This window comes from Rhinopithecus bieti, unplaced genomic scaffold (assembly GCF_001698545.2).
Source record: "Rhinopithecus bieti isolate Rb0 unplaced genomic scaffold, ASM169854v2 scaffold_50517, whole genome shotgun sequence".
Taxonomy (NCBI): domain Eukaryota; kingdom Metazoa; phylum Chordata; class Mammalia; order Primates; family Cercopithecidae; genus Rhinopithecus; species Rhinopithecus bieti.
Window position 1 is genome coordinate 80,113 of NW_016819943.1, and position 14,341 is coordinate 94,453.

The 14,341-nt window shown below is 40.9% G+C and overlaps 1 protein-coding gene across 1 annotated transcript in view; it reads left to right on the forward strand.

The window, feature by feature from the left end:
• GIGYF2 (GRB10 interacting GYF protein 2) overlaps positions 1–14,341 on the forward strand; it is a gene marked incomplete at its 5' end in the record, with an annotated part of 108,841 nt that overhangs the window by 77,944 nt on the left and 16,556 nt on the right. The window contains 2 exons of the mRNA XM_017859364.1: positions 4,060–4,296; positions 11,001–11,123. Of these exons, the coding sequence (XP_017714853.1) occupies positions 4,060–4,296; positions 11,001–11,123 (360 nt within the window). The remainder of the gene's footprint in view (positions 1–4,059; positions 4,297–11,000; positions 11,124–14,341) is intronic.

Consider the following 14,341-nt stretch of genomic DNA (forward strand, 5'->3'; position numbering starts at 1 on the left):
AAGGAAAAAAATTAAAAATATATAGAGTGTGTAGAGATGGGGTCTTGCGATATTGCCCAGGCTGGTCTTGAATTCCTGGCCTCAAACAATCCTCCTGCCTCAGCCCCCCAAAGTGCTAGAGTTATAGGCAGGAGCTACCAAGCCTGGCCTCCTACATTTGTAAAGAATCTATATTTCTCAATTGTTGAGTGTAGTGTTTCATGAATGACAATTAGGTCAGGGTGGCTGATAACATTTAAATATTTTATATCCTTAATTTTTATCTAGTTGTCATATTGATTCCTGGGAGAGATGCTACAATTTTTTCAAAATTAGCCGTGCATTTTCATCTTAAGAAAACAGATGCTAAAATCTGAAACTGCAGTTTTTGATTTGTTCATTTCTCCCTTTAGATGTTAGTATTTGCTCTTGTGTCTTGAGGCTCCGTTATTACTCGCATATATATTTATATAGTTCTGTCTTCTTAGTGAACCTTTTATCATTACGAAATTTTCCTATTTACCTCTGATTGTATTCCTTGTCTTAAAGTCTATTAAATTGATGTTAAGGTTGCCATTCTAGTTGTCTTTGGTGTTTGCATGGTATATATTGTTTCCTTATTCCATTTTTGTGTATATCTAGTGATTTTTATAATAAAAAAATTGTATAAGGAACATTCTGAATGGTAGATTATAGAGATTATGCATTCTGGTTTGTCCCTTTAAAGAGAGAGTTTAGTTCTGGCTGGCACTTACCTTGGTGAATTCAGTCTTCAGCATTGCACCGCACTCATGGTAGAGCAGCAGAAATCTCTAATCTCAGTTACTGAGTTTTTCCAGCTTCCAGCTGCACCTTTTAGCTTGATCCCGAGGTCTACTTCATGCCTGTAGTTTGTGAGCCAGCCAAGGATTTCTGCAGATTTGGGGGCTCATCTCTTTTCTGGTTCCCTTCTTCCTGATGGTCCCCCTTCCAAATTTTCCCCCAGGTTAATGTCTGCTTGTCTATCCCAGAACTCTCCCTTTTGACCACCAGAACTGCTAGTAACACTTCGAGTCCGTTGCTGGTGAATAGGGGAGTGCCCTTAGGCAAAACGTAAATAAAAATCTTACATGTATTTTTTCAACAGTATGCTTTTTGATTAATAGACAGGTGGCGGGCGGGGAAGGGTATACTCTTCTTTGATTTCTGTCTGGTGTTGTTTGTTTGTTTGTTTGTTTTTATTGACGACGTCCCACTCTGTCGCCCAGGCTAGAGTGCAGTGGTGTGATTATAACTCACTACAACCTTGTACTCCTGGGCTCAAGCGATCCTCCTGTCTCAGCCTCTCAAGTACCTGGGACTGCAGGCACATGCCCCATGCCTGGCTAATTTTTACTTTATGTTTTTGGAGACAGGGGTCTCACTGTATTGCCCAGTCTGGTCTCAAATTCCTGGCCTCATGTGACCCTCTCGCTTCAGCTTCCTTAGTAGTTGGGATTACAGGCGCAAACCACTGGGACTGGCTCAGTATACCTGTTCTTTTTTTTCTGTTTTTAGTTCATTGGTATTTAGTTCAGCTTTTATAATTACATGTGTGACAGTTAGTCCAACCATGGTACTCTGTCATTACAAGAAACTAGAACCCCCAAATTATTTTATTTTAATGTTTAAGAACATAGTTTTTTTTTATTGATAGAGTTTATTTTTAGAACAATGTTAGATTTTCAGAGAAACTGGGAATATAATACACAGAACTTCCATATTTCCCCTTGCACACAGTTTCCCCTACTATTAATGTGTCTTACATGAGTATGGTACATTTGTTACAACTGATAAACCAGTACTGATGCATTATTATTAACTAACATCCATTGTTTATTGAGATTTTAAAGCTTTTCCCTAATGTCCTTTTCTGTTCCAGGATTCCATTCAGAATATCATATTAGCTGGGCACAGTGGCTAACACTTGTAATTCCCGTGACTCAAGAGGCTGAGGCAGAAGGATCGCTGAGGCCAGGAGTTTGAGAAGATCCTGAGCAACATAGCGAGACCTTGTCTCTACAAAGAAAAAATAATGATAATAACTTGTAAAAAAAGAGAATATCATATTGCATTTAGCTGTCATGTCTCTTTGGGCCCTTCTTGGCCATGACAGTTTCTTAGACTTTCCTTGTTTTTGATGACCTTGACAGTTTTAAGAAATATTGGTTAGTATATTATAGGGTACCCCTTGATAGGAATTTATCTGAAGTTTTTCTCATGAATAGACTGGGCTATGGGTATTTGGGAGGAAGATCACAGAGGCAAGGTGGCATTTTCTTCACATCAAATCAAGGGGTACACGTGTTGCCAGCATGGTTTGGGACTGCTGATATAGACCTTGATCACTTGGCTAAAGTAGTGTTTGTCAGGTTTCTCCACTGTAAGTTACTTTCCCCCTTACTACTGTAAGTAGTACTGTAAGTCAGAACTGTACTGACTCCTTGGAAGTCCCTCTGTGCAGTCCACACTTAAGAATGTAGAGTTTTGCTTGCTTTTGCCTGTGTTCTAAATTGAGCTTTTTCAGAAACCTGAATTCTATTAGAGATAGATAGCTTCCAAGTTAGATTGTGTGTTGATTCATTCTTTGGTTTATTCATTTAACAGTTAACATGTTTAGTTAATGTACTACATGCTAGTTATTGTGCTTGTTTTCTGGTGGAGTGTAAGACTTTTTGAGAAATTATTTCTGTTCTCAAGAAGCACAGCCTATGTGTGTGATGAATATACAAGAAGTAAGCGCCATCATTAGGATACTTTCAGCTCCAAAATAAAAATACCCATCTAAGGTAGTTTAAATAATAAATGAAATTGTTGCCTCACACTCTAAGGAGGTCTGCCCATCAGCCTGTTATACACTTGCTTCAGTGACTCAGTGAATGCTATTAAGGATTGACAGCCTTTGCGTATTCCTCCTCTGCCATTTCCTGGTGTGTTGACTTTTGAGTTCAGATGTTTCACGTCATGGTTAAGAGTTTTGGGTATCACACTATTTGCAACCGGTATCCAAATAGGGAATGGTCCTTCTCTCATGCTTTCTTCCTTTTATCTGGGAAAAATTTCTTCCTTAGAGGTCTCCCAGTAGACATCTCTTTGACTCCAATTGGATCACATGACTACCCCTAGTTACACTGGAAGCTTAAAAGCAAAATCTGACATTTTAAACCTTTGATGTGGCAGGAGGCTTTGTCTACAAGGAAGGAGCCTGACAAAGGTAGTAGTTGTTGAACAGGTAGAAGCAGGAGCTGCCATAGGTGGACTAGAAGCAAATAGATAAGGACAGGGTATAGTTGACCTTAATCAAAAGGCAAAGGTGAAGTATACCTCCTAAAGGCTAGGCGAGTCTCCGAGTGGCTGACTTCTCTCTGACCTACGTTTTAGAGGATGAAATAGAGGAATGTGATTATGGGTAAGACAAAGCATTGCAGGCACAGCAGACAGACTGCACAGATGAAGGGAATTTCTTAGTGAAATGAGTTTCGCAGGGCACAGTGGAATGGTTTTGAGGGAAGGAAGCAGAAGGAAAATGAGTCCAGGTGAGGGCAAATGTAGTAGATGGTGGAGGACTGGTTGAGGAGAGGTGTTCTGAAGGGCCTATAAGCCACAGGGCAAGAGCCAAGGATGGAATTCTGTGGTCTTGGAAAGTTGCTTTGGTTCTAGAACTGGCTGATGCTTTCATGGTAATCAGCATCCTTACAAGGTATTGGTAGCTCTTAGCGCTCAGCACCCTGAAAGGCTTGCTCACCTCAGATGTTGAAGCAGTGTTTCCAGGAGACGTTCTTGCAGTTGATGGTGAGCTGCTTCGAGATCAGGGCTTTGACTGCACATGTTTAAAGTGGTAGTCCTTTAATTAAAATTTCATCCTGTAAGCATACCAGGCCTTTGTGGCTACTATAAATATATTTTAAAAGAAAAGTTGCTTCTACCTTGCGCCATCATGAACAGTTTCTGCTTTCTCTATCATTTCTATAGCCATTTGACAGAAGCTTTCAAAAGTGAGTCAGATTTTTTCCCTCCACAATTAATACAATTTTTATCTCTTTAATTTTTCCTTCTGGAAAGGAAGAGGAGGCTGCAAAATGGGCCCGGGAAGAAGAAGAAGCCCAGCGTCGATTAGAGGAGAACCGGCTGCGGATGGAAGAGGAGGCAGCCAGACTCCGGCATGAGGAAGAAGAACGGAAGAGGAAGGAGCTGGAGGTCCAACGGCAGAAGGAGTTAATGCGCCAGAGGCAGCAGCAGCAAGAGGCTCTCCGGAGGTTGCAGCAGCAACAGCAGCAACAACAGCTGGCGCAGATGAAGGTAAAGCCCGAGGCATCAACCTTAGGAGCTCCTTGCTAACATTTTTTAGTTAGGTAGGTGCTGGCTGTACCAGTAGAAGTAAAACTGTACTTTCTTTCTTTCCTTTTTTTATATTAAAGTATTTGAAATTATTTATTTATTTTTGAGACTGGGACTCACTCCCATCACCCAGGCTAGAGTGCAGTGGCATGATCTTGGTTCACTGTAACCTTGACTTCCTGGGCAGCTCATACGATCCTCCCACCTCAGCTTCCCCAATGGCTGAGACTACAGGCGCGCGCCGCCACACCTAACTAGTTTTTTATGTTTTTATTAGAGATGGTGTTTCACTATGTTTCCCAGGCTTGAACTTCTGGACTCAAGCAGTCTGCTCACCTCAGCCTCCCAAAGTGCTGGGATTACAGGCATGAACCACTGTGCCCAGCACTTTCTTTATCATTGAATATTACTACTTTGGTTTTTTGATCATCAATAAGGTATATAATGCACGTACTTTGTATTAGGCATTTAAATGAGAGAGGAGTAAACAAGAGGATAGGACATGAGCAATAATGCAGGCAAAACATGTAAATCTGTTTGGTTCGTAAATTTGATGTGGCCCAGTAAACACCGGAGTGCCTATTCTATACCAGTTCAGCACTGCTGAGACAAAGATAAATGAGACAAGGCAGTTGCTCCCAGAGAGCTCACAAACTTAAAAATATAGGCATGTAAACATTCATATGTGTGAATGGGAACTAGAATATAGGGCTTGAAACAGAGTTGGCCATGGGCATTTATTGAAAGTTACATTAAGAGGTGATATATACAAAGTGTTGTTTTAAGGAGGATTCAAACCTTTTTTTTTTTTTTTTTTTTTAACAAGGAGAAAGTGAATACTGGGTAAACACAGCCCAGTAAAGAGGCTATGTTGGTGCTGGTGTGAATGAATAGGAGAGGCCAGCAGGAGGGAGCTGGCCTGATAGCAGTCAGCAAGACTTAATTACTCTCTGGAGCTGAGGGAGGAAGGCAGAAGCTGGGGTGCCTGCCAGAATAAGTTTCAGGACTGAGAAGGTAGTGGAACTGTTGATGGAATTGGAGTAATTGGGAAGGGAGGAGCAGATTTATGGCAGGGTCTGCTAACTTCATGCTGGGTCTGCAGTGAGCAGTAAGGTTTAGTGTCCCCTATCTTTAAGGAACTCACAGGTTAGATATGTAAACCAGAAAGTAGAATATAGTATGGTGAATGTAGTGGGAGAGGTGGCATGGAGTCAGTCATTCTCAGAGTTCCGTCGCTTGGGAACTTGTGAGATGTCCGGATTCACACCCCAGACCTATTGAATCAGAACCTCTAGGGGTAGAACTGAGAAATCTTGTATTTAAACAAACCCATGCTCTCTAAAATGTGAGAACCACTGTCCATCTGGGAAGTTTGGAAAGGATTCTTGAAAAAAAGATAACTTCCAAACAGTCTGGCTTTCAGCATTTTTACTATGACATATCTGTTTATGGGTCTCCTTGTGTTTAATCTACTCAGAATTCATGGCGCTTCCTGGATGTGTAGATTAATGTTTTTCTATAAATTGGAGAAGTTTTTAGCCATTGTTTCTTCAGTTATGTGTTCTGTTCCTTTCTCTCTCTCCTTCAGGCACTTGAGTGATGCTTATGTTGATGTACTTCATGCACTTAGTGGTGTCTCATTTCTCTAAGGCTGTCTTCAGTTTTCTTCGTGTTCGTCTCTGTTCTTTGTGTAATCTGTATTGATCTATCTTTAAGTTTATTTCTTTCTTTTGCCAGTTCAGATATACTGTAGTGTACCTCTAGGGATTTTTTTTTTAACTAAACAATTTTTATATATATTTAGGGCATACAAGTGTAGGTTCTTAATTGCATACATTGCATAGTGGTGAAGTCCGGGCTTTTTGTGTACTTATCTCCTAAATAGTGAGCATTGTATCCAGTAGGATACTGGATTATTCACCCCTTACTTACCTCCTATTCTCCCAGCTTTTGGGGTCTCCAGTGTCCATTATTCCACTTCGTATGCCTGTTTGTATCCACTGTTTAGCCCCAACTTTTAAGTGAGAACATGTAGTATTTGACTTTCTGTTTCTGGGTTACCTTACTTAGGATAATAGCCTCCGGTTCCATCTGTGTTGCTGTGAAAGACAAGATTTCATTCTTTTTTGTGGCTGAGTAGCATTCCATGCTTTATATAAACACCACATTTTCTTTATCCAATCCTCCATTGACGGGCAGAGTTTTTAATTTCATTTATTATACTTCGGTACTCCAGAATTTCCTTTTGGTTTTTTAAAAAATATCATCTATCTATCTCTTTATCAATATTCTTTATTTGGTGTGACACTGTCATCATACCTTCCTTTACTACTTTAGTCATAGCTTTCTTAGGTTCCCTGAAATAGCTTTTATAACATATGTGAAGTCTTTGTTAAGTCTGACATCTTGTTCATTGTCACAGGCAGTTTTTGTTTCCTGCTTTTTTCCCCCAGTGTATAGGTTATACTTTCCTGTTTCTTGCATGTCTCGTAATTTTTTATTGGCAGCTGGACTTTTTGATAATGTCTTGTAGCAACTCTGGGTATCTCCATTCGCCCCTTCCAGCTTGATTTTCTTACTTGTTTGTTTATTTGTTTTGTGACTGGATAGATTATTTTAGTGGAGTCCAACTCTCCCCTCCTCCCCCTGACCATGTTGAAGACTTTGCTGTTGCCCATGCCGGGGGTACAGCACTGGGTGTGCCCAGAGTAACTCCGAGGTGACATTGGGTTTGGCAGGGCTCTCTTTGATTGTCTTTTCTACACTCAGCTATTTCACTCCACTTATTGCTAGACGATTGCTCTGTTGTTCGTAACCCGTTTCCTGTTTGCCCTGAGAATATTCCTGGTGGTACATGTGGCTGCAGCGCTGACCCTGAGGTAACTCTGGGATTACAGTCCTAACCTTACCCCTAAATGCTTTTTAGAGAATTACATCCAAACAGCACTGATGCAGTTAGGACAGCTTGTTGGAACAGAAAACAGATGCCAAAGGATCTAGATAAAAACCCCTGCAAGTTAGCTCTAGGTAAATGCTGCAGCTGCACGTGCTGCCAGCAAATATTCTCGAGGCAGATGGGAAATGGGTTAAAATTGTCCTGGGCTGGGTGCAGTGGCTCACGCCTATAATCCCAGCACTTTGGGAGGCCAAGGCTGGTGGATTGCTGGAGCCCAGGAATTCAGGACGAGCCTGAGCAACATGGTGAAACCCCATCTCTACCAAAAAAAAAACAGTACAAAAATTTATTCAGGCGTGGTGATGTGTGCCTGTGGTCCCAGCTACTTGGGAGGCTGAGGTGGGAAGATTGCTTGAACATGGAAGACGGAGGTTGTAGTGAGCCAAAATCACACCACTGCACTCCAACCTGGATGACGGAGTAAGACCCTGTCTCCAAAAAAGGAAAAAAAAAGTCCCTTGGGACATACACTGACAGACTGATCCACTTAAATTCAGGTTTCTTTGAAAAAATAGCTCCTGAGGTCTATATATGAAATTTGTTTTGACTCCGGGAGGATTTCTTCCAGTTTTCTTTAACTAGTTTTCTCAGATAAGGTAGCAGCCTCCTACAGTTTAGCCTGTATCTCCTATGAATCTACCAGTTTCCTCCCAATTGCCTTTTACCCCAACTTCTACTGTTTCTGAAAACACCATTAGGCTTGAACTCCTCCACTATCTGTTGCAAATAAAGTCAGTTCCTTGGGAAGAAACCTGGAGCTTTCTGTTTTCTACCTGTTTCCTACACTCCTACCTTCAGACAAAAATCTCTCAGTCAGCTCTGGAAGTGGGCACAGTAGTCTGCTTTCCTCTAACATTTGCTGAAGCGTGAGCAGAATAGTAGCCTCAGGTCTTCTTGGCTTGCTTCTCCTGGTGGCTTGGCCCAGCCAGCCCTATTGGTGATCACGGCCCTAGTATTGGTATTGCTGTGGTCAAGAGTTTCCATCCTATGAGTGGGGCTGGGCACAAGAAGAGAGCCCCCACATCAGTTGCACTTGTTTGGAACTTAGCATTTGTCACAGGTAACCAGCATCAGGGTGAGACACACCAGTGTGCTTTTCCCAGGAAGAAAGCCTGCTGACTGATGACTGAGGGGAGAAGGGAGCCGTGTCTTGACTATACCAGTGTAGAATGGAGTTTTTGTCTCATTAAGCTGGGAGGAGAGAAGGAGAGAGTAGGTCTTGGTTTAAGTGTCACAAATTCTTGCTGTTCTTACTGATTTTAGCAAATACTCTTGAATAAACTTTTTTTTTTTCTTTTTCATTTGCTCTATGCCCTTAGGAGTATTACCAGAGACTTTATTTATTTTTTTGAGACAGGGTCTGGCTCTGCTGCCCCGGCTGGAGTGCAGTGGCACAATCTCGGCTCACTGCAACCTCCACCTCAGCGATCTTCCTGCCTCAGCCTCCCGAGTAGCTGGATTACAGGTGTGCGCCACCACACCCAGCTATGTTTTTTTATTTTTAGTAGAGATAGGGTTTTGCCATGTTGGCCAGGCTGATGTCAAAATTCTCACCTCAAGTGATCACCTGCCTCGGCCTCCCAAAGTGCTGGGATTACAGGTGTGAGGCCCTGCTGCCAGTCAGAGAGTTTAAATGATTATTTTAAAAATGATCTTCACCAGTTTTGCCAGGGAGCAGGTCCATGCAGTTCCTCATGCTGTCATTCTGACAGTGAAACAGTTATTTCTTAAAGCAAAACCAGTGTTGAAATGTAAGGTAGCAATGTTAGGGCAGAACAAGAAGAATATAGTTTCAAAAATCAGTGAAGGATGGTAGGCATTCAGGGGTCCCTGTTGGCTTTTGATTTGTCAAAAGTTTGTTCTGAGAAGCATGATTGACACACTGCAGTTCTCCTGAGTGGGCATTATAGGGTGATGGTTGGGCTGGTAAGTGTCATGAGGCAATGTTGAAAGAGTTCTGGGATATTATTTCTGATGTACAAGGAAGATTTAAGGAAAATGAAAGCTATCAACAGACATAAGTCTATATAAGGAATACTTAAGTTTGGTCTGCAGTTACCTTAGAGAGCAGATCTATGAAATATGGAGTATATATTTTGTGTGTATGTATACCTAGAGAGAGTGTGTGTGTATGTATATGTGTGTGTGTATGTGTGTATGCGTATGTATGTGTGTGTTATAAAGAGAGAAATAGAGAGTAGGGCCAGGGAGGAGAGAGAGAATAAATATATATTGGCACAGCAATAGGAAGATTCTCAGAGGTGCCCGTGAGGATAGACGGCCATTTCTGGAGGCATTACCTCTATTCCCGGTGCTGACTGAGTTCTGCTGAAGCGGGCTTGAAAGATTGTTTCCTGGTTATCATGGGGTGACACATCTACTGTGATATTAGAAAGCATCAGTGGTTACTGGCTGCATCAGAATGATTAAAATATGCTGATTCTCCTGCCTTCCCTTCTGATCTTCTGATTGATTACATGTGGTGGAGCCAGGGCCTCTATATTTTTATAGGTCCCTTCAGGTTATGCTGCCAGTTTGAGATCTACTGCCTTACTTGATCTTGATAGTGCCTTCAAATGAGTCATTTCCTATGGAGAAAAAGTTAATTTTTGCTCAGTTTTGCCTCTCAACACCTCCTTCCCCCAGTCTTTGTTAACTTCCCTCTGCACCCCTCCCCAACCCCAGGGCAGGTGCATTTTGAGAGAAATGCCCTATTGTCTATCTTATTGGCCAAAAAATGTTAAGGGTTGATTATGTTCACTAGTGTTGAAGACATTCATTTGATGAGTTGTTTGGCAATATCAGTGGTGGTTTAAACTGTTTATACCTTTTATCCTATCAATATCCACTGTTACAGATTTCTGCTGTAGGTCCATTCTTTTGGGGGACTGTTTGGCATTTTATTTGTTTTGATCTATATACATGTATCATTTTTATTAAATACATTTTTTAAGTCTGGTTAGGTTTCTTTTTTATTGTGTTTACTTGTTTGATGCCTCAGTATTAAAAGTGTATCTTTTTCTGGCCAGGAAGATCAAGGGTTTCTCTGAGAATAATCAGGCTTTGAGAATATTGAAATATTTAGGACCCAGATATTTATACTCTATTTTAGTCAATAATCTTAAGGGATGGGAAAAATAAAATTATTGGTTAAAAGCAGCTTAATGTTCATGACTAGAAGCTACAGCCTGGTTAACAGGGGCTCCCTTTCATAAAGGCTGATCAAGAACTATGCCAGCATCTCTCATGAGATGAGAAATCTCACGGTGCTACCCTCAGAAATCATGCCCTTAACCCTTTCACTGGACAGCAGCATATCATGTCCTTTGTTGCTTTTGTCAGTTAAAAAATCCTTAAGCCAATTTAGTGATTCTTTTGTTTACTCCTCTTTATGGTTGTATATTGCTGTTTATGTCAGTACCAGATGTAACAAATTTGTTGTCACCAAGTGTTAGATCAAATATAAGTGTATATGTGTATTATAAGTTGTCTTAAATAAACTTAGGTTTGGAGCAGTGACAAAAACTTAAGCAAAAGGAGCTAACTGAGCGGATAGTAAGTAAAAGCAATGAAGAAGGAAATTTGAATTGAATGTGGTAAATGAAGTTGACAGAAATGCATTTGTTCTGGGTGTACATAATGCATTATTGCTTCTTTGTTTCCTGTCCACATTTCCTCATGAACTTTCCTGCCTTTCCTTTTTTGTTAGCTTCCCTCTTCTTCAACGTGGGGCCAGCAGTCCAATACAACAGCATGTCAGTCCCAGGCCACACTGTCGTTGGCCGAAATCCAAAAACTAGAGGAAGAACGAGAACGGCAGCTTCGAGAAGAGGTAAAATTTTAAAGTTTTTATTTAAAGGGACCTAGTCAAGCAGTGTTCCAGAATATCTAGCGTGCATTATGGATTAGTGGTTACTGAGGACAGTTACTGTCAGAATTGTTTTGTGTCTGAATTGGATGTTCATTATTAAACTTCGTCCCATAATTTGGTTACCCTAGCAGATGTGAAGGATCTCATAGGAATAACATGAAGATTGGGAGATTGAGTAACATAACTGTTCAGTTTTCTTAAGCATTTTACTGTAGTTCTTGAGAAGACCTCGTAAATAAAAACGCATGGGTTGTTCAAAATTGTGGGTGAGTTGTGTGCAGATAATCTTTTGTAAGTCTGATGTCTAGAAAGCAGAATGTATTTTTCTCCAAAGACACTGGGTTCCCTGACTAGTCTAGAAAAATATGACAGAAATAAAGTACCTCTGCTTTTAAGTGTATATCCTATAGTTCATCATTAGGGTAGGAAGGGTACAAAAGAGTGTAAAAGGGAAGGGGAATAACACAGCTTTTGACAGAGAGGAGAAAATGAATAATTCATAGTTTGGTTCAGTATGCCATTTGGTGCCTCATTCATTCATTCATTCATTCATTCATTCAACACATGCTTACTGAATACCTACCTACTTACTTAAGGTCTGGGGATATAGCTGAGTCTAAAACAGGCAAGATTTTCTGCATTCATGAAGCTGACCCTCTGGTTGAGGAGAGAAAAGTAGAAAATATAGCGTATGAGAGGTTGATAAGTGTCAGAGAGATAACAAGGGAAGGTGGGTGGGGAGAGTGTTGGGAATCAGGGGTAGTGATGGTGTGGTGGATTTAGGTAGTGGGGTCTGAGAGGGCCTCTGAAAAGGTGACGTAATATAGCAGAGTCCTGAAGAACATGCTTTATGTAGATATGATTTGAGGTAGAGCTGTCAATTTGTTAGAGAATGTAAGTTGTCATTTTTGGATTTCGGTCATGTGGTTTACTGAAATTAGGAGGGCGTTGGATACACAAGGAGAAGTGGAAATTACCTATTTGTGTTTACCATGTAGTGTGCTTGAAGTCATCCAGTAAGAGAAGATGTTTCTTCACACTTGAAGATGACCTTATTTCCTACCTTTATTTAAAAAAAAAAAAAAAAGGATTGAACTTTCTTTGGAATCATCTTTCTCTAAAAGGTTACCAACAAATGGATGCAGAACAGAGTATATCTCTCCCTTCAGGGCTAAAAATTATCCCACTAATTTTGGTCCCCACCAAATGAAAAGATAATAATAGTGGTGATGACAAGGAATCCCAGGTCTCCTCCCGCCTGCCAGAAGTTAATAATTATTTCATTTGTATTTTATTTTTGTTTTTTTTTCCTTTTAGGGATTGAGTCTCGCTCTGTCACCCAGGCAGGAGTGCAGTGGCGCAATCTCGGCTCACTGCAACCTCCACCTCCTGGGTTCAAGCGATTCTCCTGCCTCAGCCTCCCAAGTAGCGGGGATTACAGGCCCCTGCCCCCCCCCCCAGCTAATTTTTTTTTTTTTTTTTTTTTTAAATATTTTTAGTAGAGATGGTGTTTCACCATGTTGGCCAGGCTGGTTTCAAACTCCTGACCTCAAGTGATCCACCCGCCTTAGCCTCCCAAAGTGTTGGGATAACAGACGTGAGCCACCGTGCCCAGCCTTCATTTGTATTTTCATTTAATTTTCTTGGAACTTTTAAGTCTTCCCATACCCTTCATAAGGGTGTCTCTTAATACATATTTCTTACATAGAAAAACCTAAGATAATTTTATTTCGTTGTCATCCCTGGAGGCATCCTTTCTGGGGGCCTCTAACCTGTTCTGATCTGGACACTCTCAGCTTGCTACATAGCTGCTGTTTTTTTTTTTCTTGAGTTCCTGTTATTTACATGTTTCTCCCAGGACTGATTTTTACTTTCTCATGTTTTTTCTCCGATTTTCCATCTCTGTGCTTTTATCTTTTTTGATAAGATCTCGCTCTGTCTCCTGGGCTGGAATGTAGGTAGGACTACAGGCGTGTGCCACCATGCCTGGCTAATTTAAATTTTTTTTTTTTTTTTTGAGACAGTTGTCACTACATTACCCAGGCTGCCCTCAAACTCCTGAGCTCAAGCGATCTTCCCACCTTGGCCTCCCAAAGTGTTGGGATTATAGGCATGAGCCACTGCGCCCTGCCCTTTTTATCTTTTCTATGGGGCATTTTCTCAGTGTTACCTCCAGTCCTTCTGTTGGGCTTCTCCTCTTAGAGACAGGGTCTTGCTCTGTCACCCAGACTGGAGTGCAGTGGTGTAATGGTAACTCACTGTATCCTTGAACTCCTGAGCTCAAATGATTCTCCTGCCTAGGCTTCCCTAAATGTTGGGTATTACAGGCATGAGCTACCACATCTGGCCAAGTTGAGCTTTTAATATGTGCTATCTTATATCAAACGTCTGTGAGTCCTTATTTTGTTCTTTTAAGTATTTTTATAGCCTTTTATTCTTGTTTCATTGAATGCACCATCTTACCTCTCTAAGGATATTACTTACTGATAGCTTTTTTAAAAGCCAACTCCTATTTTCCCGTTCTCTTATTTCTATTTCTGCTGAATTATTTTTGTTTGTTTTTTTCTTTGGCTTTTATGTTAGAAGTTTATGTCAAATGTTAGGTAATTTTGGGCTGTTTGTTCCTATTTACAAATAAGGCACTCAAAAGCTGATTAGAGGTTCTGGTATGTACAGCACCTTGATAGACTTTCCTGTAATCGTTTCTGGCTGGGTTTTTCTGTTGGGGATGTCCACCCCCCACCCCCACTCCAATTTGCTGGTACCTACCTATAGGTGTGTTTTCTTGTCAAGCTGGTTTCTTGTCAAGGATAATGTACCAGTCTGGTTTGGCTTCTTCAGACAGGGAATGTTCAATTTTCTGCTGTGTTGAGGGAGAGTGAATTGCATAACTGCTTAGAGTGCGGGAGGCAATTTGTAGTCTTACTGCTTCTTTTTACAGCCTTTCAGCCAGTCTTCCTCTGTTTGAGAGATTCAGCATGTCCAGTTTCTGAGCCTTCTTTATGAATCTGCCTGTTTCTGAGCTCCTTTACTTAGATTTCAATTTATTGGGTCTGTTACATTGGTTCTCATTATTTATCTGCTTTTCAGATTTTAAAAAATCTATTCTGTTTTCTTTGTCCTTATGGGTTTATGCTGTGTGTGTGTGTGTGTGTGTGTGTGTGTGTGTGTGTGTGTGT